General features: G+C 40.3%; 1 protein-coding gene across 1 annotated transcript in view; it reads right to left on the bottom strand.

Moving 5' to 3' along the window:
* Window positions 1-6,153: 6,153 nt before the first annotated feature.
* Window positions 6,154-25,624, bottom strand: part of NUFIP1 (nuclear FMR1 interacting protein 1) — a 31,463-nt gene continuing 11,992 nt past the window's right edge. Inside the window, exons 6-10 of the mRNA XM_074961215.1 lie at window positions 19,173-19,265; window positions 17,612-17,877; window positions 15,755-15,883; window positions 13,815-14,056; window positions 6,154-10,398 (exon numbers count right to left, since the gene is read on the bottom strand). Of these exons, the coding sequence (XP_074817316.1) occupies window positions 10,063-10,398; window positions 13,815-14,056; window positions 15,755-15,883; window positions 17,612-17,877; window positions 19,173-19,265 (1,066 nt within the window). The 3' untranslated portion in view covers window positions 6,154-10,062. The remainder of the gene's footprint in view (window positions 10,399-13,814; window positions 14,057-15,754; window positions 15,884-17,611; window positions 17,878-19,172; window positions 19,266-25,624) is intronic.

Raw genomic sequence — 25,624 nt, 5'->3', positions numbered from 1 at the left:
CAATATCTAATAAACAGTGAAGATGCACACTGAAGTAGTACAAAAGCCCGCACCACTGATGGCTGACAATTTCACATAAAAAGTAGACCCAGCGGGTCGGGGGAGGAGTGAGTCATTTAAACAGTATGCATCCGATGAAGTGAGCTGTAGCTCACAAAAGCTTATGCTCAAATAAATTGGTTAGTCTCTAAGGTGCCACAAGTACTCCTTTTCTTTTTTCATTTAAACAGATGACACACTAGCTTAAGACTCTAGTTTTTAACACAGAAAGCAACTGCTGCTTAGGATTTCCTTTTTAAAACTAATGCTTAAGTGTATTTCCTTACTGAAGTCCCAACTGAATATACTAATCCCGTGTTGGGAACAGTCTGTAGTTCATCTATATGCTAATTTTGAAAAAGACAATGATTCAAATGTTTAAAATAGAATGAGAGAGACAACTTTATATTACCAATTTTCTAATGATGTGTCACATTGCATCAGGCTTTATTAAAAGGGTTACATTTTGGGTTTCCTTGTGGGGTTTTACACATCAGAATTCCAATGATCTTTGTGTACAGCCAAATTTTAATTGCCCTTCTAAGTCACAGCCACCATCCAACTTACTGACAGAGACTGGATTTGACTTCCTTCAAAGGCTATTAGCATGGCCTTAATTCCTCAGAAAGGGGTTCCATTTATTGAAGTGCCTACATGATCTTCACTTGAAGGCCTTGCAAACAAACACCGCCAAGAGATCAGGAAGAAGTAGTATCTGCATGGTGAACTCAGGAGCAAAGATTAGATAACTTGCCCATAGTCAAATAGGAAACCTGTAGCAAAGTCAGGATTTGAACCCAGATCTTCTAAATCCCAGTCTAGTGCCTTAAGCACAAGACCATTCTTTCTCAATTGCAACAAGGAACCCACAATTGAAAGTGTATATTTAGCCTGTCAGTCCAGAGTCAAACAATGCAACCCAAGGCTTTTACCTGGCAAGGCTGAGAATTAACACTAGGCTATGGGCTCAGTTTCATCTGAAGGCATTTTTACAGGCCCTTTTATGCAAACATTACTCCTAGGGGAATTCTGCACCACTGCGTGTGTGCATAATTAATGAGCCGTGCATATTTTTTAATTTTTTGCACAGAAAAAAGCTTCTGCTGAAAAGTTGCTGCAGTTCCGCTTTTTGCCCACCAGAGGGCGCTGTGGTGATAGGGAAGAAAAAGAGACTACCTTCTTCACAGCACCTATCAGGCCAGGCCAGGGGGTATGGGGAAACAGAAAGTGTGGGGTGTTGTCAGACAGGGGCTCATAACGGCTAATAGGGGAGAACAGACTGGGGTGGGGGCTGAATGGGAGTGGAGGCACAGGGCTACAGGGGGAGGGAGGTGCAGGGCCACATAGTGATGGAGGAGTGGGTGCAGAGGGTGGCTGGGTGGGGGCACAGACACATGGAGACGGGGGAGTGGTCCAGGGCCACATGTGGATGGGGGGAGTGGGTGTCTGAGTGGGGGTGGAGAGGCTAGGGGTTAGCTAGGGTCTGCCTGGGGGAAGCTCCCTAACAGTCCCTCCCCACCCACCCCTTGCCCCCCAAAAAACATGTGCCATACTTTTCCCACCCTTACCCAACAACCCTCCAAGTTCACGCTAAGGCTCCTTCCCAGCAATTACTTCCCTCTCCCTCAGCTCCTCCGTTACCCCTGACTTCCCCCAGCCTGTGCACTGCTTCTGAGGGATGCAGGAAATATGGTTTTATATTGTAGCTTAAATGAATTATTACTCAGAGTTCTCTATTAAGATGCCTAGTAAGGAATCTATTTGTCAAAAAACATTTTCTGAATCTTTTTTGTTGTTTCTATTGTTACCGACATACTTGCTGACAGGTATTTTGAAATAAATGACCAAAAATAATTGAAACTGGTGTGATTATATTGTGTGATTCTGACAAAATATGCAGCATTTTGCAGAAACTGAAAATAGTGTGTGCAGAATTTTTAATTTTTTGTTGCCGATTTTTTAATTTTTTGTGCGGAATTTCCCCAGGAGTAAGGCATGCAAGTGGCATAGTATAGCTCTTGTACATAAATGATCAGAGATTAATATTCTCTCTAACTTCAGAGAAGCAGCCCAGCGACTGCATGAGGGGAAATCACACATCCTCCCACAAAGGAAAGAAACCTTTTCAATCTGAATAGCACATCTAAGAATCTGTTAAATATGGGCCAATTTAATCACTGGTGTAACTATTAGAAGCAATGGAACTACTCCAGGGATGAATTTGGCCCACCACCTTTGCCTCAATCTCTCATTATAACTAGAAATTTAAAATAAAGCCCCTTGCCCTTAAAGCTGATAAAGGTGCTTAGCCTGCTCCCGTCTTCCGTACACCAAATCACACCATAATGAAATGCTAAGTTTCTACTTTAATTGGTCCCATAAATATCAGGTACTTATACCTTTATGGCACCATTATATTTATTCAATTCTATGAAAAAAAACAAAGATTTTTTTGAAACTGGGTTTATACTTTCTTCTTCTTCAAAAAGCCTGAAATGTTGCTGCTCCATCCCCATCCCCCCTAAGTTAAGGTATTTTTTACTTTAGAAAGAAACAGAAGTGTCATTTCTGGTCTTCCATGACTTTGCTAGCCAATGCCAAGGCTGTCTCAGGCATGGATTAGGAGATCTCACACCTTAACTAAATGGGTAAACAGTACTACAAAAATCTTACAGACATGGCGTCTCTCAGAAATGTGAATTTAGAAACTGAAGTTAAATAGGTGCCAGCAAAAACAAGGGGTGAAAAAAAGGATTTTTTTTTAAACCCTAAGATTTACTCTGTCTTCACAATATAAGGCAGGCAAATTTCAGGAGCTGTTTTGAGTAGATCTAGAGAGAAAATACCTACCTAGTGATTAAAAAAAAAAAAGAAAAATTAAAATGTAGAATTAAGTGGCCTTAACTGAAAAGCGAGGCATGCAGTTTGGGAGACCAAAAAGGCTCCTAAATGTGGTCCTGAGCACATGTCATATTTGTAACTCAACATTAGGAAATAACCTTAACTACAGAATTGCCTTGGACAATGTGCTGGCATCCTCCCTTTCACAATCTAAACCTTCCCCATTTCATTTGGTCTTTTGACCACTCATGCTACCAAATCAGAGTTCATTCTGCAAGTCTTTTTAATGGGAGAGCTCATTTCCCCACATAAAATTGGTGTAGGAAACAGAGTTAAATATATACCTAATGCATGCATAGAGCAAAGCGTTGTCCTCCAGTCACAATAAGTAGATTAGTACAGACAAGTAAATGCTGACATTGCTAGCTAAATACATTATGATCCTGTTCAAAACCAGGATCTTAATTTACCTAATTCAGATAGACCAGTGGGGCACACTTGAAAGAGGTTTCAAGAGCCTGATACATGCAAAGTGCATATTCTTTTATGAGTACAGAAAGATAACAGTCCCATTATCAATGTAGAGAGAGCTATTTCTGTGAGTTCTTTTTATGACACAAGTAATATTCCCACTACCTGAGAGGAAACCCTACCTCCCCCCCCCCCCCCCACACACACATCCCCCTTTTAACCTAAACATTAGTCCACATTGGTTAAGGAGCACATGCAACTGCAAACTAGGTTTGCATGCATAGTAACAACTATGCCACAAGGGGCCCGTTAAATTCAGAACTGACAGTTTGCCTATATAAATACTCAACTTGCATGCAGAATCCCAAAATGCACATATAAATAACTATATATGCATTTTCAAAGAGAGTCAGACACTTAATCTTATGGAGTGGGAGCACAGTTCCAAGAGACACTATGGCTAATGGGGCTAATTGTTAGTTGCACATTCGACTTGTTTTATTTTTTTTTTCTTTCCTGTGATCTTACATTGCTTTTCTTTTGAGTCTTTGGTCTCCCTTGTCAGTGAGGAGCCCTAAGTTTAGACCCTTACAAATTAATCAGTCTCAACAGGAACAGTTTTTCCTGATGAAATCTATAGTGTAAAACTTTTTTTTTAAAAACCTAGTACTGTGCTTTGGAACATCTTAGATCTTTCAGCGTGTCACATTCTCCTGGATGTTAGTTTTGTTTTACTGTGCTGGTATGTGTTTTAAATGACAGGAACCTATACAGACAGACCCGGTAAAAGTCTATATAGCATGTACAATAGAGAAGAGATGGAAAAATTGTATTCTGCCAAGAACCACCACATCTTATCAGTTACAGACAGGAGGCTCTGCCTGAAGAATCTATTTAGGGACAGTCACAGGAACAGCAGATGGGAAGGGGCAAATCACCCAAGCAAAGAAAGCAGGGAAGTGAGGGGAATATTTACAAGTTATTAAATGTTTCTAGATTGTATCAATACAGGAATATTGAAGACTGATACCACTCTGCTTCACTAGCCCCAGTGCCCTTCCAAGGAACAATGCTGAATACCTAAGTACTTTTCATCCATCTCTCTCAAAATTACAAGGGTAGTTAAGCATTCCCCTTGGTTTACACAGATAGGGAAACTGCGGCAGCAAGGTTAAATCAATAGCCCAAGGTGATACAAAGTCAAAGAGCTGGTAATGAACCCGGCTCTTTGACTCAGAGTTTGGATCCCACTGCCTTCTCTTTCAAACACATGTAGATATGGAATTTTAAACATTTAGCTTCTTACTATAATCTTTTCTTTAGTGTTCTCCTCTCTTCGGCTCTCCAAGATCAGCTTCCGCACCTGGCCTCAGCTTTGCTTGGGTACTGATGAAGTCCTAGGACATTCTCCATCCTTCCCTCATGCCATTTAAAATGCTCCAAGAGGAACTGGAACTTGCAGAGAACTACAAAACATTCTTCTACCTTAACCAATATCCATCTTTAAAAATAAATGGCAGACATACTTCAGCCGATGGTAGCCAATGTAGCCCACTTAGATACTGGTATCAGTTGTGTGTGTAAAACCCAATGAAGGCTGGACTTCTACATGTGTAACAGGATGAATCACCAACATATTCTACACTAGTTCTAAAAAAATATTAGTGAGGTTACAAGACCTGCATTTTTGTCCATAAAAGACTTTATAACTGTAAGTTCAATGGACTGCTTGTGGATAATGGGGTTTAAATGATGAATAGAGGTGAGCATTGCTGTGGATAGGCAACGTGGGGGTGATGAGAAGGTCTTGATATATATCTTTCTAGGTAGGGTCAGCGGATCCCTGTTTTTAGCTCCAATTCTCTGAATTGTGCCATAGTATTTTGGTTTGTGAGGGGGTCTCCATGGGCCACGCCAGGCCACCCTCATTGGCCAAGTGTGGGTTTAGTACACCCCGTCACTCAGTTGTCAGGATTCCTTGCTAATTCAGGGAGTTGCAGCCAGGTGGGCTCCGGTTCCCTGGAAGGGCCGCGTAAACAAACAGTCTATGGTCCCTGAGCTTCCAGGGCTGGGACCAAGAGCAAACAGCAGCCATGCCTACTGGCCTGTGGTAGGGGAATCCAGCCCCTCCAGCTCCACCAGGTTCCAACCCAGGGTCCTAGGAAGCTGGGGACTCCCTCACTAAGGGTTTAGGCATCGGCTTCTACTACCTCCCCTGGTTCACTTCCTACCACAAATGGCATCCCAGGCATCTCCTCAGCTGGTGGTGGCCTGGCGTCCCTGTCAGTTTCTGCCGTCAGCGAGTCATCTGCACTGTAGTCTGGGTCCACAGGCTCTGCTGCTTCGAGCATCCTCAACATCTCTGGAGGAGTCTACAGTACACGTCCTTCCTCCTCCGCAGCCAGCCCCAACTGAGCTGGGCTGCTTCTTTTTATTTTGTTCTTCCACCTGAAGCGTGCGCAGCAGGGGAAAGGGGGTATGGCCTCCTGGGCTAGGGTGACCAGACAGCAAGTGTGAAAAATTGGGATGGGGGTGGGGGGGTAATTGGAGCCTATATAAGAAAAAGACCCAAAAATCGGGACTATCCCTATAAAATCGGGACATTTAGTCACCCTATCCTGGGCCCACGATTGGTCCATCCCCGTTGGCCGAGTGCAGGGTTCTGTCCTGTTTTTTTATCCTATTTTTTAATTCTGAAGTCTGCAATTTTAGAACTGCTACAACACAAGTACAGACCAGCTGCAAGAACCTTCACGTAAACACAAAATCACAAGGAGATGCTTACAGTTCAGTAATACAAGGCCACAAAGTTCATTTCTTTATTCCCTTCACAGACAGAAGCTATCCCATAAATGAGAAGCATTGTTCAAACAAAACAGAGTTGTCTGTTAAGTCACATCACCATTCACAAACTTGACTAAGGTTTAGACAGCTGTAAAAACAGACTTCAGTTTTTCTGGATTAATAAGTGAAACATGGAATTTTAAAAGGAGGGTAATGAATTTAATTCAGACACATCTTCTGTAGCTAAGTTACCAAAGCTGGAAGGGGGAGGGGGCAGTAAAATGTTGAGTACTTTTATCCAGTGCAAGTCACAAAGGCTGAAAGTACCATTTTTCAAACCATAATGCCATAATCCAACCAAAAATCAATAATGAAACAATTAAAGGCCATGCATAGCATAATAAAGAAATCAACCACTGCACATTCAAAATGCAACTGGTTATTTCTTACACAGCCACAGACAGGCATCTTCATGCAAGTGGGAGGAAAAAATCCATTATCATACTCGGATACAAAAAGAAAAGGCAAAGCTGCAGAAACAAAACTGCAGCTGCTTGACATAAGCAAGACAGGAAATTACAGCATTAACATTCCAATGTGAAGGCTAGATAAAAGGTATTAGGAAAGCTAATTCTGGAATATCAGGTGAAACTCCCTATTGACCTACAAAAGGAACCAAAGTGAAAAAGCGGGGTTTTCTGTATACGGACCACGGCTGCTATTCCTGGTTTAATGCAACCTACCCATCTCCCCTTAGATTAAGCAGAAGCAGTTCATTCCTGGAGCACAAAGGGCAGTTTTAAATATATGCAGTACAAACACCACAAAAGCAAAATGTATTATTGATTTAAGACAGGTAGTCCTTCTATGTTAAATGTTTTTCCCAGAAAGGTACCTAACCACACAACGGCAGGGTGGGAGGAAGAGAAGGACTTCTAATGGGGCTACATCTACTTTTTGTAGAATTTTAATGATCTTCAGTCAGGGAACAGAGGCACAAGCAATTCATAGCAGAGCCTTCCTCACACAGGACCTCCCTCTGCAAAGGGAGATTTGCCACAAGCTTCAACAGGAACAAGAGCAAGACCTTAAGGGGCGGTGGATTAGTTACTAGTTGCAAAAGTGCAATTCTGTAGTAATCCTAACTTGCTCATTTTTTGTTTACTACACTGATGCTGTTGGATCATATTAAAGAAGTTCTGTATTAAAATCACAAATGAGTTTAAATGCCAGGGTATTACTAATTAAGAGGTCTCTTGGTTTTTGGTCTCTTGTTTTTACTGTTTCTCTCCCTCTCTGTGTGAAACGTGCAAGCTGCTAATTGTGTTAATACATCCTAAGACAGAGTCCATTCTCAAAGCAGTACTTTGCAACAACAACTACTCACACAGAGAGAGACTCAAAGCAATACTCTGTAACAGAAACAGCACACAGAGACTTCCTGCCCTTTTGTTGTATTTATCTCGCTTTGTTAACAATTGTGATTAAAACAGAGATAGAAGATGTATGTGGATGGATGCTTGATGTGGATAATAACTGAATGATCAGGAAGGTGCCAGCCTAAGAATCCAGTGTCCATTGGCCGAAGGAGGGGTCAAGTGGAAACAACCAGAGGAACCCCCAGAGGGCAGACTGGAATCCACCCAACAGCCTCAAGGATGGGAGAACCGAAGAACACAGAGCCGTCAGGAATGTGCCATCTGCTGATTGATTCAGCAACAGCATGATGAAGCAATTCCCATAGACTTGCACAGGAAGAAATTCCTATAAAAATGGACTCTAGAAAGTGAGAACTTTGGGGTCTGATTCTGCAAACCAACTTCCAGGAGCGTCAGATGTGCATCTGACAAGGCCCTGCTCCCTCCTCGTGTCCAGGCCACCTGACCAGTGGCTTGGCAAGAGCAACTCTAAGGCTGGTAACTATGATGATAACCTTGCAGAACTTGTGTGTGTGAATAAATATGAGATTGAATGGAATGTTATAGCTATAACTAACTGCTTACTATGATTCTTTCTGTATTCACAATAAGATCCTGCTGGTTTTTATTTTATTGGTATAACAATGCAACTGCTGATTTGACACCCCTCCCCACACACATACCCAGTCTGAATACAAGTGTATCCAGAAACCAAATTCTGTAAAAGTTCCAATCTCCTTAGCTAAATTTTCGCTGTTTTTCACTGCAGTAAACTGTGTAAGAGCCACACTCAAGGTAATAAAATGAAGTGATGGTATGTGGGACCACCATGGGAAGGATGAGTCATCTGGCTTGCAAGTACAAATATAACAAGTTTATGATTGCTGTATTTAATAATCTATTACATATACACATTCCTAGGACTCACCACCCTCTTACATGGGTGCCAATATTTATATAATTCCATAAATGTACACAGTATGTTACAAACATAGTATACAGTGTAGCTATATATAGTAGAGCAGTAAAGATGGAATTTTTCAGCTATTCCCAGCCTCCTGTACTCCATGAACAAGATTTATTTCCACAAAACTGACAAGTGTTTTAAAAACTGAACAAGAGAACTTAATACATACAGCTATTGGATAATACAAAAAAAACCTACAGTCCTTAGCATTCTGCAGGTTAGATGGAGGGGTGCACTTGTACCAGAATGAGTAAAGCAAAGAAAGATCAATGCATTTCCTGAGAAGGCAATTTAATTTAGAAACTGAGCCTACAATATGTAAGAATTGTGGCTAAAATACAGAATGTGGGGAACTATTTTTAAGCAGATGAATGGACTAAGTCACTGTCATATCATATTTCCAGTAGGAGCGAGACAAACTGACAGCTGAAACTTCACAAGAAGGCACCTGACAAATGTACACACAATTTAACCAAAAAGTGGCAAACTTATTTTTAAATCCTCAACTAATGCAACTTTAAAGCTCATAAAAGCTTGTATGAGATTTATAACTTCAGGCACCACAGAGAGGAATGAACATTTTGTATGAGTGACATTAATAACACAATTCCAAGGAAATCCACGGGATGTGTCACTGGCATTTTAAAAATGAATCAGAAAACAACAGGTTATAGAATGCCAGATAATAGTCTTAATTTTATGTTAACTAGGGGAGATAAAGAGAAACTCATCCTAGGAAGCTTCCTTTACTCCAAAATTATAATTTAAATACAGAGTAAAATATAGCACTCATTCCTACAAGCAATAAGGATGACCAGCTACAGCAGTTAAGGCTTGAGGTGAAGCTATGTCTAAAGTTACAGGCAGTTATTAAAGGATGCATAAAAGGTAGCAGTAGCTATTGGTTTGTCACTTAAAGAATGATTTCAAGCAATTTTTTACTCTCTACTTAACTTCCCATCTAAAGCTGCCACCACCTTAACTGTGCTTCCATTCTCTCTGCTCAACCGATTTATTGTACTAGTGGTAGATTTCAGTGTGAAAGTTTTAGAGCCAAACCAACTGTTTTGTAAATTTTATATTTTAAACCAACAACAGCTGAGAGATGTATTAAAAATTTATTTCAAAACATTCAGGGCCTCCGGTGACAACTGGTTGTCTGAGCATGTTCGAGAGCACCATTATCAACAGCATATTTTGCTCGGATTATGGTTTTAAAACACTGGCATATTCTGTAATGAAGAGTCCTCAAGTCAAACCCAGGGGGCAAACAAAGATTGCTACTGAAGAAAGTTGTAACTATGCTCCACTACTGAGCTTTTCAAGTAGAAGGCAAAGAGCCACCTGAAATGGATGCAGTTTCCACAAGGAAAGGGTCACTTCTGGCAGAGTGTTCAGAAAAGTGGTTTTAATGGTTCTTAAAATACAAAAGATAGGATTTTTTTTTTTTCTATTCTACTGTCTTTCAAAAAATATTTCAGTGAAGTACAAAAGTTGAGCCTTTGGTCCACCCTCCATGACACAGGCATACCGTAACAAACGTCAGTTTTCTTCACATCGACTTGCTGGGGTTTCCCATGTCTCCTCATCTATATAGTGAATCATCTGTGATGCCTGACCGATAGCTGCTTTTTCACTTTGAGCTATAAATAATGCATCTTGTTCTCCTTCTGCTAATTGACAGTCAGAGCTATAAGAAACATTAGATCCATCAGGTCTGTCAGTCAAAAACTCCGCTGCAGCTCTAGAAGCCTGTCCACTGTCAAGTTCAGCGACTGGTTCTGTCTTTAAGTGAAGTCCAAACATGTCATTTCGGGTGACGTATCGAACACACTGCAGAATCACATTCCTTTCGTGTCTTATGTCCTGGGCTAATAACTGGAATGAAAAAGAGAAAGTGACGCAGGGTTCTGTCTCCCGAGTCAGTAACAGATGCAAACTAAACAGGTATGGTGGCACAGTTAGTTAATTTAGATGTGTTTGCAAATGTATATAAAAGGTTTGCAAGCAAGACCTGGAAGCAAAGAGGCAGGAGGAACTATCCTGTTACGTTGAATTCAGGACTTGGAGCCAATTTCAGAGTTACCGCTGATTTACTGTGGGGCATTGGCAAAGTCAGAGACTTATCTGTAAAATGGGATTGCTTTCCAGAGATACTGCAAGGCTTGTAACAGTGATACAGTGTTTTGGAAGTTTTAATCAGTATGCAAACCTTATGACCCTGATTCAGTAAGGCACCTTTTTTCCCCACTGACTTCAAATTGGATAACTCACATGCTTTAGCACTTTGCTGAATCACAGGGCTAGAGTTTTATCACTGCATTAGAGCTGGTTGAATTTGACAAAATCCTTTTGAATAAGCTGTCATTCCCAGTTTACCTACCTGGCAGAAAAATGAGTTAATACATCCAAATGCCATGTATTTTTTTTTCCCCCATGAAAAAATTAACAACATTTCTTCACTAGACTGCTGAAGGCATTATTTTCTTTGAAGTCCTACTGATGCTTAGAGAAAGTTAAACAAGTATTTATACAACAGTTGGAAGACTGTAGGACATTTTTGGGGTTGTGAACGCTAGGAGTAAATGGACTGCTGAGTAAGATGTGAGTATAAAGCAGGGGGTTAAATCTGTGACTATCTGATCATTTACAAGAGAACTACTGTAAAAAGTTGCACTCAGCTGAACTTGGCATATAAGATTTGATGGGAAGCAATTTTGTGCTATAAATTTATTTCCAACAAAGATGTCTATTTAGCCGGTTAAAAGGGTGTTTGCTATCCAGGATAGCTTTTTAAAAGACTTGCAGGCAGTTAGTCCATAAAATGAACTAGTTACACTTTTTGATATTTACCTATACATAAAATTTTTGGTATGATTGAAGGCAGTTCAGCTAGTGGAGCTGATTGTAATCATTACACGCACACAGGGTGAGGACAATGTAATAACATTCTTGTTGCTGTAGTTGGGGTAACTGCAGAATTCCCGAGTGGTGGCAGGAAGAAGCAGATGGGACACACAATCATCCTTTAATAAAGTTTGTTAACTAGCCATCTGTCACATTATATTTAAACCATATGAGCAACTAGATGCACAACACCTTTTTATCCTGCTGTATATATTGACAGATATTGGAAGAAATATAACGTATGGCTTTTGTTATTCTCAGTCAGTCTGTATGCTATAGATGTATCTAAACATACATTCTCATATGTGGGACTATGATAAACATCCTCGGAGTACTGAAGCCGATTTATTGAATGCCAGCAGAAAGCTCTGCAGCACCACTACAAGATCTGCTTTTAAAAAACCACATCATTTCACACACAGCACATTCTTTCAATAAGCAAATCCCTTGGGAGGGAGGGGGTGGACAGGTTTTCTAGAGACTTTCTGACTTGGTTTCTCAGAATTTTCACGCCACAGACCACTTCCTACAGTGGCAATCCTCTTCTGGATACCTCCCATCACAAACACCCACTCCAATCTACATTTTTCTTGCTACAACCACAGTGATTAATGTATGAACAAGTAATGTTAGGACAATATGAAAGTGAGAAGACAAAAATAAATATGCTTTACAATTAAACATCTGTTCCATCCAGCTAAGATCCTCAGCCCACATATTATATCTATGCAGTTTATTCCTTCTCTCTGGCTACAGAACTTGACATTAGTAGCCAGTCCTTTTTTAGGCACAGTTCTTGCTGTTCTGATCCCCAAGGCGCTTTATAGATTGGTTCCATCCTCAGCATTGCCACACCTCCAATTTCAGTATTGCTTGAAAGGAACCAGGGTTGTTTTTTTTCCAACCTTTCTCTGCAGCATGGGGCAATGATGCTATCTCACCTAATCAATTCCCTACCATTGCAGAGAGGCCTTGGGTATTAGTGGCACCTCAGTCTCTCCTATTTTTCTCTGCCTCTGGCACACAACGATTTAGTACCTGTAATACCCGTGAGGACAGACTAGATGATTGAATGGTCCCGCCTGGTCTTAAACTCTATGAAATGACACAAAAAGAAAAGGAGTACTTGTGGCACCTTAGAGACTAACCAATTTATTTGAGCATAAGCTTTCGTGAGCTACAGCTCACTTCATCGGATGCATATGACTGCATCCGATGAAGTGAGCTGTAGCTCACGAAAGCTTATGCTCAAATAAATTGGTTAGTCTTTAAGGTGCCACAAGTACTCCTTTTCTTTTTGCAAATACAGACTAACACGGCTGCTACTCTGAAACCTATGAAATGACAGTTTGATCACAGCTGAATCTGCCAGAGAAATGTAAAGAGCAACTGTGCTGGATGAAAGATTTATTTATTTTATTGCTGAAGTTTAGCTGATCAGAATAGCCTCTGCATACCCCTGACTCGTCCTCAGCTAGAAAGAAAAGTCATAACATGAAGACTGACTGCTTTGGTCAAGGAGGCTTCACCTAAATCTTCAGAACACCAGTGATATATCACTGAATCACTGTTTGCGAATCACTGAAAATTATATTTCTACATAGAAGAGGTCTGTGTATGCAGGAGGGAACCATAGAATCATAGGACTGGAAGGGACCTCGAGAGGTCATCTAGTCCAGTTCCCTGCACTCACAGCAGGACTAGGTATTATCTAGACCATCCCTGACAGGTGTTTGTCTAACCTGCTCTTAAAAATCTCCATTGATGGAGATTCCACAACCTTCCTAGGCAATTTATTCCAGTGCTTAACCACCCTAACAGTTAGGAAGGTTTTCCTAATGTCCAAATGGGGAAGAAGGAGAGAAGAGGGTTGGATAGGATGCCTGATGTTCCCTGACAACCATTCTAGCTGATTAGAGATGTGTGTTGATGGGGCACAAGGCCACCATCCAGCCTGTGTCACCCAGAAGCCTGGTGATCACCACGTCACTCAGTGTAGGGCCTCACTTCAAGAGGGGTAGAGGGAGGGGAGAAGAATGGGATCAGAATAACGACTGGACCACATAAAAGCAAACAGGATTCATAATGTGCATCTTGTTTAGAGCAAAAAGAAAATATCTTTTTTGCCCTCAATGTAGCTTCCTAACTATGTGATTAAGTTTTCAATTCTGGCTCACCAAAGCAAGCTACAATCTGAACAGTACCATGCAGTAATCTGTTTACATATTTGTGCAACATTTTTGCTGAACTGCATGTTCATCCAGCCACTACCTTAAAAGAGCTGCTGCTAATATAGACAGATTTATACTGTAATATGACTCATGTATAGTTAAAGTAAGACCCTTGTGTGGCAGGCAGCCATTATTTAAGAGACAGAGGTCCTTTACCATTTCCAGCAGTGTTGGACGACGTTTGGGCAGTACAGGGAGCGACTTCTTCCTCCGTCTGTCAGAACCTCTGCAGTGCCCTGTGTTTGTATTTGAGCTCGCCAGTGTTAAACTTGTAAATTCTGCACGTTCCTTGCGGTTTATACTATTTGGACTTTGAGGGATATTTGAAGCCTGAGGGATATTTCGGAGGATAGTCTGATTTTCCTTAAGAGCTTTTGCTACAATCTTGGCAGGAACTTCTAAAAAAAGAAAGAACAAAACTGTGAGCTCTCAAAGTCCTAAAGGTCTCAATAACGATCACAGATCTCAATACCGACAGCTCACCTATTTACTACTACTGGTACTAGCATGCCCTGTTTTAATGATCATAGAGTTCTACAGAGGAGGGAATCTTATCACCATTCCCATAAGAGAAAACAAGCACACAGAAGTTAAGTGACTTGCCCAATATCAGAGAGCCAGCAGAGAGAGTCTGGATCAAAACTCAGGTCTCTGTCTTGCAATCAGTCCCATGCTCTATACATTAGAGCACACTGCTTCCATTTTATAACCCAGTTTGCAGTGAAATACATGGACAATAAGGATGGCGCCATGGTTAGGTGCTACCCTGTGACTTGCAAGATCCAAATTCAGTTCCCTGCTCTGCCACAGACTCCCTCTATGACCTTGGGCAAGTCACTCAGTCTCTACGTCTCAGTTCCCAGTATGTAAAATGGGTGGTAACAGCACTTACTCCCTCGCCAGGGTGAGATGAGGAAAACTACGTTAAAGATTATGAAGTGCTCAGGTATTACTGTAATGGGGACCATGGAAGGAATGAGCTCTGCCTTAAATCAGAACGTGCACTCAATCTCCAAGCACTACAAGAATCTCTAGTGGTAGCACCCTTATGTGGAAAGTACTAGAAGCTTGGATATTAGCTCAGAGAGTGAGTGACAGCACCTTCCTGGCCCTCTTCACCAAACACAATTTTAGGGTAAGGATTTTAAGGCTGTTTTTTCCCCTCACATACATTTCTCCAAAGTTCTACATCCTATCCAAAAAGAGAATTTATCTCCACCTTTATCTCAGAATAAGGTGGTAGGACAGGACACGTAACATGGGGGGGAGAGGAGGGAAACAAAACAAGAAAAACAAGACTGTGAACCTGCCACCCTTTGAGGAAACTCTGGAATGTAGTATTAAAAAAAAGAATGATCATTAATAGACAGGCTATGAACTAGATAAATCAGAGGTCTGATCTTCTAGGCAATTCTAATGTTCTCACTCGGTGAATCCTTGGTATACAAATGGTACAATGTGGCTGCTACTGCATATAAATAATGAGTGGTCTCTCCCCCAGGGAGTAACAGTTGCTCTTAGAGTAGCCTGCTGGGTTTTCCCATCCTTCCATTCATCCCATGTTACCTTTTTCATCCTCCATTTGTGTCTGTGTTCGTATGAAGTACACTGAAAGCAGACAGCGCTGCAAGCAAAACAGCAGAAAACCTTGCCCCTCAAGATACAAAACATTCGACCTTTAACACACGTATTCCCTCACTGCCTAACATGCTACAGTGGCAGATCCAAGGCTGCTCTCAATTACTCCACCAGCAACCAGAGGTGCCAGGAACCAGGATGTTTTCCTGCTCATGAATACCCTGGAAGTAGAGCCAGTTATTGTTGTGTTTGTGTCTTTGGTTAGATCTAAGAATGTAAGTCTCTGAATATAAAAAACTGCAAATTTACATGTTCATAAATGAGGACAAGACTACGGGAAGAGAGATGGCAGGAGGGGGACAGAAAGGCAGGAGAGGACAAGGTGCCCGCACTGTATGCCACCTTCCTTCTCAGACTGATCTTTATACAGAGACAAAAATGTCTTTTCTGGTAAACTTTGAATGCTTTCGCTGTTCACAAGAGAGAGGGCGAAAAAAGCTTGTTAGGCCCCAACTCACCCTCTGGCTCGCTCTCGGATGTGCTGCCATAGTTGGCCACCAGTGAACTCAGGGCAGAGGTTACCTGCTTCGGAATGACAGTCACTCCCAACTTTGCATCCTCTGCAGTTGCTCCATCCTTGTCTGACTCTGCAAAGAGAGTACCAAGACCTTTCAATGCTCCTGGATGTTGACAGCCAGCTTTGTCACTAGATCTTCTCCTGGAGAATATGCGTCTGATACTGGACAAGGTTATTCAACACCATTGCTTGATAAAATGCATGCTACTTTCTTTCCATTAACATTCAGGGGCAGGAGTTGTCTAAACACCGATTTATAGCCCCGACGAAGACTGTAGCGGAAAAAACAGTTTGATTTCTCTGAACAAAGACTTGGGCTTTTGGCTCCATCTTCATATAGTGAATTTAATTACAGGCTTTGCTTTTAATTGAAAATAGAGAGGGAGAAACTTGTTTAAGATTTCCTGGATGTAGCTGGGTGATAAATATGTGCAGAGATTAATCTTTTACAGGCGGAAGAGTTATTTACATTTAAAATTAGAATTTCCAAGGGGAAGAAATTTTGAGATTGTGAAATCATTCTAAGGGACATTCAAATCAAGCTTATAAGACTATGGCAATGAAATCTCGGAGAATTTGAATACTTAAAAATATGTATTTAGCACCATCTGTATGCATGGTGCTTTAGTGAATAAAGAGTTTATAATCCAAATTGTTCACGATAACACAGAATGCCAAGGACCTAAGATACAGGATAAATGGACCAACAACTTATGAATAGCTGCTAGTGGGCAAAAGGGAAAAATCTACTAAAAGCATCCCCAAGTAAACAATTCAAATCACAGATAAATTTAATAGGATGCAAAGCTACATGTACCATGACACACCATTTCCTTTGGAGGCACCACAGATATACTCAAATGTGGGCATTTAACCAGAAGGCCAATACAAGTCAGTTCTTTTGCATGAAACCTACATGGAAATTTTTGGGGAAAAGAATGCAAAACCCTATTGGTAACATTATTAAAAAGGTCTCTGTTGAAACTTTTTGTGGAAGCCTGGTTCAATTACAGGAATTAAAGAAACACTACCTGAAATCAGGATTTTGTAAAAATTGTATTGCCTATGCATTAACCCCACATTACATTATTAAACATGAAAATTTACAAAAAAAAAAAAGTTTGTCACTATTTTTGTTTTACTTTTTACATTTCACTCACCTTAAGACAATGAAGTCAGTTTCACTTTTAGATTCTCGGAACAGCACAATTTGGTTTCAAACATAAAGGGACTTTCATTTTTTTTAAAAGCAATATTTTTGTGTGGAAACCTTTCTATTCCTTTGTTTTTAAATCAAAGTTTGTTTTTACAACAGTTAATTCTGGACCAAATTTAAGTTAACACTACCCCTTGAATCTATTTATTGTAGAACACGTAATACTGTACACAAACCTCTCCTTGCCAGGGTTTCCAAATCACTGACCAGGAGTACAAAGTTTCAGGATTCTTCTATCGACATTTTATGTTCTTAGCAGGAATTTCCATTCAAAAGGAAGTTCTAATGAAAACCTGGGTACAAGGCTCTTCAGTGAAGCTGGCAGCAACAAATCTATGACCTACTAACCTTTGAATTGCTTTGGCTGTAGTGCAAGAAAGTCCTAATAATGTTTTAAGTGGCAGACAGAAGAGTTGTCAAGTATGACAGAGCACTTATCAATGGCATCTTCCAAACCAAGTGTAAATTCTTTGAAAAGACAAGTTCTTTTCAAGTCGCCAGCTCTCCTAAAAAGCTGTTACCTACGTAACATTAATTCCCCCTAAAGTAAAATATTTCTCCAACCTCCTTCCCTCATCTTACCAGCATCACTATTTGCCAGAATGCCAAGTGGATCCACATCCTTCATACAGGTCTGTGCATCGGAAACAGATTGTTTTTCAGGTTCCTTAACAAATGTATGATTTTCTGGTCCACTAGCTGCATTTTGAGCTTTCAGCAGAGATGCATCATCTCCATCACCTTTCCTAAACTTCTTCCAGAACTGACGCTTCTGCTTCTTCTTCTGTCTTCCTTGCCACCCAGAAGTCTCTTCACCTTGTGGAGCTTTCCACATTCCCTTCATTTTGCTAGAGGAAAGAAAATGTAAAATTCTTACACAAATAACACCACACAAAGTAAATGAAACTAATCAAGGTAACCCCCTCCCCCCCCAACACAAATTTTAAAAACCCTGTGTCCTATAGCAGCCAAGAGATTAGAGGAATATTTATCCTTCAATACAACATTTTTCAGCTCTCCCATCTTACATTGCTCTGCCCTGCTTCAATACTTTAATCCGCCAGTTTCAGCATATTAGTAGCCAAATGCAGTTTACTAGAACACCTATCTACAAGTGCTTTATTTGGGGCTAGTAAGTCTCATTTGGCTATTGGCACAGTGAACTGAGACATGACAGAAGGAAGACGAAGCTATGCCGGACACAAACATGGGGGGAGGGGAGGGAAGACGACAAAGAAAGCGAGACAGAGAAATGGAGAAACACACACACACACACACCCGCCATGGGGGTGGGACAAGGTATGGAGAACTTTTTCTCCCACATTTTGCTTTTATTTAGACTGTAAACTCATTGGGGCAGGAACTGTCTCTTACTGCATGTTTGTACAGTGCCTAGCAGAATAGGGCCATGAACTGAGTTGGAGTGTCTAGGCACTCCTCTAACATAAATAGCAATACTTAACCAATGTTTCACAGGTCAAGGGAGGCTGTGATGCTGGAGGTGCTGTCTTTTGACCAAGACATAAAACCAAAACTGCTACCAAAGCAGTTTACAGTGATAATTAGACAGCTTAGAAACTCAGATAGATCATTCCTTCTTAAGTTTGTTATTATTACTCTGACCCCACCATTTGAAAAAATGAAGGCGAGGGGGGAGGGAAGAGGAGGAGAGAGAAATACAATCTATAATCATAAACCAAGTCACTTTTTTTGTTTTTTTCCCCTCTCTCTCTTGCAAGGGAAGCAGGGGGAGAGTGCATTAGACCAGTCAGATTCAGGTAGGAGGCAAAGTCACACAATGTAACTTTTCTTTCAAAGACTCGGCGTCTATTACTTTAGCCTAATGGCTATTCTGCAACTTGGTTTTCTTAAACAAGCCAGAGAGTGGAACTCTGCAAACACATCAAAAGTTGTAAACATATTGTTTCAACTGGATCAGACTCACTACAGTCCACTGTGGAATACTGTGAACAACGTATTAAATTGGTAACATGTTGGTGGGTTAAATGAAGGATACAAGTGCACTCAGTTTATATACATGTACAGTGAAAGTTACAAGTATTTGCACAAAAGGTAAAAAGAATCAAAGATAGTATTTTTGGACCAACTACTAGAGTGAACAAAATCGTCAGAGAAAGCTTACCCAAACTGTGTAGTTGTCAGCACTTCTCCTCTCTCCTCTTTTTCTTTCAGTAATGCTTTCTTCTTTTCAATGTTGGCCAACGTAGGAAAGTTTCTAGAGCAATTAAATATATGTTTGTTTTAAAAATGTTTTACACACCCCTGGTCTAACCCACATTTGTATTATGAACAGCACAGGAAAGATTTAGTTGCACAAACAAAAAATGAAATATTAAAATCAAATTGTTTCCTCCTGAAGCAGGGATTGGTTAAGAAAAATACATATACCTCTACCCCTATATATGTGGGTGCAGATGGACCTTGAAGTGCAGAGCTTTTTACACACACACACACACACACACACACACACACACACACACTCTCTATGACAGAATAGGATTCTGCCCTACAATTTTTTATTTTAAGTGCTTTGTGCAATCTAAGTTTTAACTGTCTTAAAAGGCACAATATATATTTAGCAAGATTTTCACAGGGAGGATGAGACTGAGTTTCTGCTTATCAGTCTCACTGACACTGGGTTTTGAGATAAAAAACCCACAAAACTGTATCACCAAAACAGTCTCTAGATGCATATTCAGCCATGACACTTTCAGTATCTAGCTGTCATTGCTCTGTAAAGCACTTTGAGACAGCAAAAGGCTATACATAATCATCTAATTCTATTCTGTTCTTTAGGAGAGTAATTCAGGTCATTAACATTTTATAAAGTCTATTAAGATGGAAGAGTGAGAAGCCTAGAACAGCTATACATATATATATTATCAAAAACAAACAAACAGTCTTCAGACCTAAATATTTAGTCTTGTCACACTCAGCTTTCTTTTATTATATATCAGCAAAAGTTAAGTGCTAAAAAGTCACACTGATGCAAGACAAGCTGAAGGACAAGGATGGAAAAAGCAGAAGTGGTTTCTGAAAACCCTGCCTTGAACAGGAACTCTGGTATTAGGAGGTTTTCACCAATCATGCTTAGATTCATGTTTTCATAGAGATTCCAAGGCCAAAAGGGACCACTGTGATCATCTAGTCTAATTTCCTCTATAACACAGGCCAGAGAACTCCCGCAAATAGTCCCGCCTTGAACTAGAAAATTTCTTTATAGAAGCATCGAATCTTGATTTAAAAGTTTCCAGTGATGGAGAATCCACCAAAACCTTTGGTAACTTGTTCCAACGTTAATTACCCTCACTTACGTACACCTTATTGTCAGTCTGAATTTGTCTAGCTTCAACTTCCAGCCATTGGACCTTGTTATACCATTGCTAGATTGATGAGCCATTCAAAACACATTCACTATGCCATTTATTATGAAGAGAGGATTTAAAAAAAAAATCTTTAAAAGTATTGATTGGTAATAGGATATGAAGCCTGTTACCTTCAAAACAGACTAACATGGCTTACCACTCTAAAACCTGTTACCTTCAGGTCACCAGTTCAAGTGCAGCCTAGATTGCTAGTCACCAGAAGTCACAATATGGCGCCTATTCAGTAGCCTATATGCAGAGTAGGCAACATTAATCCAGACCCCAGTGGGAAGGTGCCCACATTTCAAAAACTACAGTCACAATTAGCTTCTTTGTTGGCAGAGAGATCAAGAAATGAAAAAGCATAGATAACTACACACTTATGGAGACAGTCCTTCCAGGTCAGGGGTGGGGCACATTTCTGGGAAAGCTTAAACTTTTGCACATGCTGTACAAATTCTGAGAACTTCAGTGCCCAGGCTTGTCCACAAAGTACCCACACTACAGAAAAATGAATCTTTTTGTTTTTCTGGCAGAGATCTTAAGAACATGAGAATGGCCATACTGAGTCAAACCAATGGTCCATCTAGCCCAACATCATGTCTTCCAAAAGTGGCTGGTGCCAGATGCTTCAGAGGGAGTGAACAGAACAGGACAATTTATTGAGTAATCCATCCCCTATCATCCAGTCACAGCTTCTAGCAGAAGCATGGGGTTGTGTCCCTGACCATCTTGACTAATAGCCACTGACAGACCTATCATCTGTGAATTTACCTAATTCTTTTTTGAACCCAGTTATACTTTTGTCCTTTACAGCATCCCCAGCAACAAATTCCACAGGTTGACTGTGCATTGGGTGAAGAAAAAGTTCCTTTTGTTGGTTTTAAACCTGCTGCCTATTCATTTCACTGGGTAATGTCTGGTTCTTGTGTTATGTGATGGAATAAATAACACTTTCCTATTCACTTTCTCCACACCACTCATGATTTTATAGACCTCTATTATATTCCCCCCCCTCCCCCGGTCTGTTTTAGCAGCTGAACAGTCCCACTCTTTTCAATCTCTCCTCATATGAAAGCTGTTCCATACCCCTCATAATTTTTGTTGCCCTTCTTTGTATTTTTCCCAATTCTACTATATTGTTTTTTGAGATGAGTAGACCAGAACTGCATTCAGTATTCGAAGTGTGAGCATACCATGGATTTATATAGTGGCATTATGATATTTTCGGTCTTATTTTCTATCCCTTTCCTGATGGTTCCTAACATTGTTAGCTTTTTTGACTGCTACTGCACATTGAGGAGATGTTTTCAGAGAACTAACCACAATGTCTCCAAGATCTCTCTTGAGTGGTAACAGCTAATTTAGACCCCATCATTTTGTATGTATAGTTGGGATTATGTTTTCCAATCAACACTGAATTTCATCTGCCATTTTGTTGCTCTGACACACAGTTTTGTGAAATCCCTCTAACTCCTTCCAATCAGCTTTGGACTTAACTATCTTGCATAATTTTGTACCGTCTGCAAACTTAGCCACCTCACTGTTTACCCCTTTTTCCAGATCATTTACAATATGTTGAACAGAACTGGTCCCAGTACAGATCCTTGGGGGACCCCGCTATTTACCCCTCTTCACTGTGAAAACTGACCATTTATTCTTACCCTTTGTTTCCTATCTTTTAACCAGTTAATGATCCACGAGAGGACCTTCCCTCTTATCTCATGACTCCTTACTTTACTTACGAGCCTTTGGTGTGAAACCTTGTCAAAAACTTTCAGAAAAAGTCCAAGTATGCTATATCCATTGGATCACCCCTTGTCCACAAGTTTATTGACACTCTCAAAAAAAATTCTAATGAATTGGTGAGCATGATTTCCCACTATAAAAGCCATGTTGACTCTTCACCAACATATTGTGTTCATCTGTGTGTCTGATAAATGTGTTATTTCCTATAGTTTCACCCAATTTGCCTGATACTGAAGGTAGGCTTACCGGCCTGTAATTGCCAGGATTGCCTATGGAGCATTTTAAGCAAAACAAACAAAAAAAACCCCCAAAAACCTGGCCTTACCTTAGCTATCCATCAGTCAGCTGGTACAGAGGCTAATTTAAGTGATAGGTTACATATCACACTTAGTTGTGCTGCCATTTCATATCTTAGTTCCATCAGAACTCTTGGGTAAATAAACTCAGGTCCCGGTGACTTATTACTGTTTAATTTATCAATTTGTTCAAAAACCTCTTCTGACAACACCGCAATTTGGGTCAGTTCTTCAGATTTTTCATCTAAAAAGAATCTTGTAAAGAAGCTCAAGTTAAGGAAGACTGCTTCCTGTATGTGCGTAAATGCCTAAAAATAAGTCCTATCAGGTCAAGAAAAAGGTGGTTGGGAGGGCGGCGAGAAACACTTCTCTAAACAGAGAGAGTATCTGCACTATGGGGGCATCTCTTCTCTTTTCCCAGGCTGAACTTGTTTTTGATTTATAGACTGCAGAAGAGAAGAATGAGGGGGGATTTGATATCGGCTTTCAACTACCTGAAAGGGGGTTCCAAAGAGGATGGATCTAGACTGTCCTCAGTGGTACCAGATGACAGAACAAGGAGTAATGGTCTCAAGTTGCAGTGGGAGAGGTTTAGGTTGGATATTAGGAAAAACTTTTTCACTAGAAGGGTGGTGAAGCACTGGAATGGGTTACCTAGGGAGGTGGTGGAATCTCCTTCCTTTGAGGTTTTTAAGGTAAGGCTTGACAAAGCCCTGGCTGGGATGATTTAGTTGGGGATTGGTCCTGCTTTGAGCAGGGGGTTGGACTAGATGACCTCCTGAGGTCCCTTCCAACCCTGATATTCTATCATTCTATGACTTAACATTTCTCAGGGCATATGTCCAAAAATTTAGACAAAAAACAGAACAGTTTTTGCCTCTTTTTCAAAGGGTAGTATGACAAGGACATTTTCCTCCCCAACTAATCAACCAGTCAAAGAGAGACTCAAAAAACAAGGAAGGGCTTTTAAAAGGTCAGGTACAGGCTCTGCCCAACCAGTGGACAAAAAGCAAACTCCAGTATCTAAGCGCCTAAAATACCCTGTCTATCACTTGGGAAAGAATTGGTCTTGGTAGATTGATTTAAATCAAAGCAATTGAAATCACCGATTTTAATCATTATATAAATCTGCAGGCAGGAAGCCTTGATTTAAATAATTGATTTTACCTCTTTTCCTAAAGAAGGGCTGAATCTCATTGGTTGGTAAGAATTAAAACATACTGATTTGCAACTATATATAGCCTTTACACTAAATTTGGTGCTTTTTACTAATAAGGAGGAAACACCATACATACATACATTTTTTAAGCAATTATGTAGCTTATAGACATTTGTTCAGATTCTTAATTTTTACCTTTTACATTATGTAGAAAATGGCGAATGATCCATTTCTTACTTCCTAGATTAATTTTTTACTTGTAATTTGTGTCAAGCTGTATGTGAATGTAAATTTAAATCCAATTAGAAAAAACCCCCACAAAAATAGCATTTTAAAATTGTTTTTCCATTAGTTAAATAAAACTACCTTAAATGTGCTGGATTCATAAGAAAAAAGTTAATGAAAAGATGTTTTGCATTTAGAATTAACTGATTTATTAAACAAAATAACTGTAGTTAGTGAATTGAACTATTGTTTCTGGTCACCAGGTCCTTCAAGATTTCAGAACTAGCAGATCTCAGCCTCTCACACATCATTTTCATTCATAGACTGGAAAAAGGAAACAAGCTTCCCTGCTTTTTCAACTCCCAATTACTTTCTTAATTTTGAAAGAACTAATAATTAAATTGAACTAGTTGAATAAACTAAAGAAATATTCTCTCTGCACCTGCAAAAGAGACTTCTGCTGTCAAAATCTGGTTTAGCCCTTTAACGAACTCTGGGTACTGTTTAGCCAGTGATTTCCATATGTTCAGTGCTTTGGCTTTCTTTAAAACTTTAACAGCAAACACATAGTGCTTAATGGTATTTTTTTAATTATTTAAATAAAATTAATAGATTAGTTTAGGCCTTGACCATTTTAAATACTTTGATTTTTTTAAAAATAAATCTGTATTTAATTAAAATAAAATCAATGTCAAAAAAAATATCTTTGTTTTTTAGCCATCTTGAGCAATGATCTCAAGTTGCAGTGGAGGTGGTCTAGGTCGGATATTAGGAAACACTATTTCACTAGGAGGGTGGTGACACACTGGAATGGGTTACCTAGGGAGGTGTTGGAATCTTCTTCCTTAGAGGTTTTTAAGGCCCAGCTTGACAAAGCCCTGGCTGGGATGATTCAGTTGGTCCTGCTTTGAGCAGGGGGTTGGACTAGATGATCTCCTGAGGTCTCTTCCAACCCTAATCTTCTATGATTCTAACATCTGCTAGCAGGTTAGCAAGTTGTGGCATGCCGTACACTCCCTATAATTCAACCTGTTAGCACATTAAAAATACTAACTGCCTCGTCTTTACTAGTCATGTGTTACCAAACACGGGATAAGAAAACACTTTTTCCTGGTGTGGTTGCACCAACAGAGGAAACAAGACCACTCTAGCAGTAGAGTTTACTTCAGCTAAAAGACCACAGACAAAACAAACAATCTTTTGGTCAGCATTCATGGAGCACCCAAGTGTGCACCGCAAAGAAATGTAGAAGACAGTCCCTAACCTGAACAGCTAGAAACATGACAAAACTGGATGGGAGAAAAAGTGGAGCAAGTGAAAACAAACAAGATCAGAAGGAGATGGTCAGCTAATGCACATTCTACTATACCTAGGCCTGAAGACCAACTGAAAGGGAAATGTAAGAATTTCAGATTACTCCAGAGTTGCCTTGCTATAACCTTCATAATCTTTCCCCAGAAGAGACGGATAGGGAAAGAATAGTTTGATTCCTTATGGACCAATGGAATGCACAGGTTTCATTATGAAGGAGTACTTCCCATATTACTCTTGAGGGAAAAATCAAACAAATAAAAATTCTGCGCACAGCATTCTAAAATTCTGCAAATTTTATTTGTCAATAAATAAATGTGAAGGCTCCAGCATGGCAGTGGGGAACCCAAGCCACTAGCTGCCCAGAGGTGGGAGATCATCCTGCAGCCCTCGCCCCCGGGACAGGGATGCAGCAGGGAGGCTGCACCTGACCCCGCACAAGGGCCAGGCCTGACCCAGAAACACCCCG

The sequence above is a fragment of the Natator depressus genome, chromosome 1, assembly GCF_965152275.1.
Source record: "Natator depressus isolate rNatDep1 chromosome 1, rNatDep2.hap1, whole genome shotgun sequence".
Taxonomy (NCBI): Eukaryota; Metazoa; Chordata; order Testudines; family Cheloniidae; genus Natator; species Natator depressus.
This window is presented reverse-complemented; position numbering and strand designations above follow the sequence as displayed.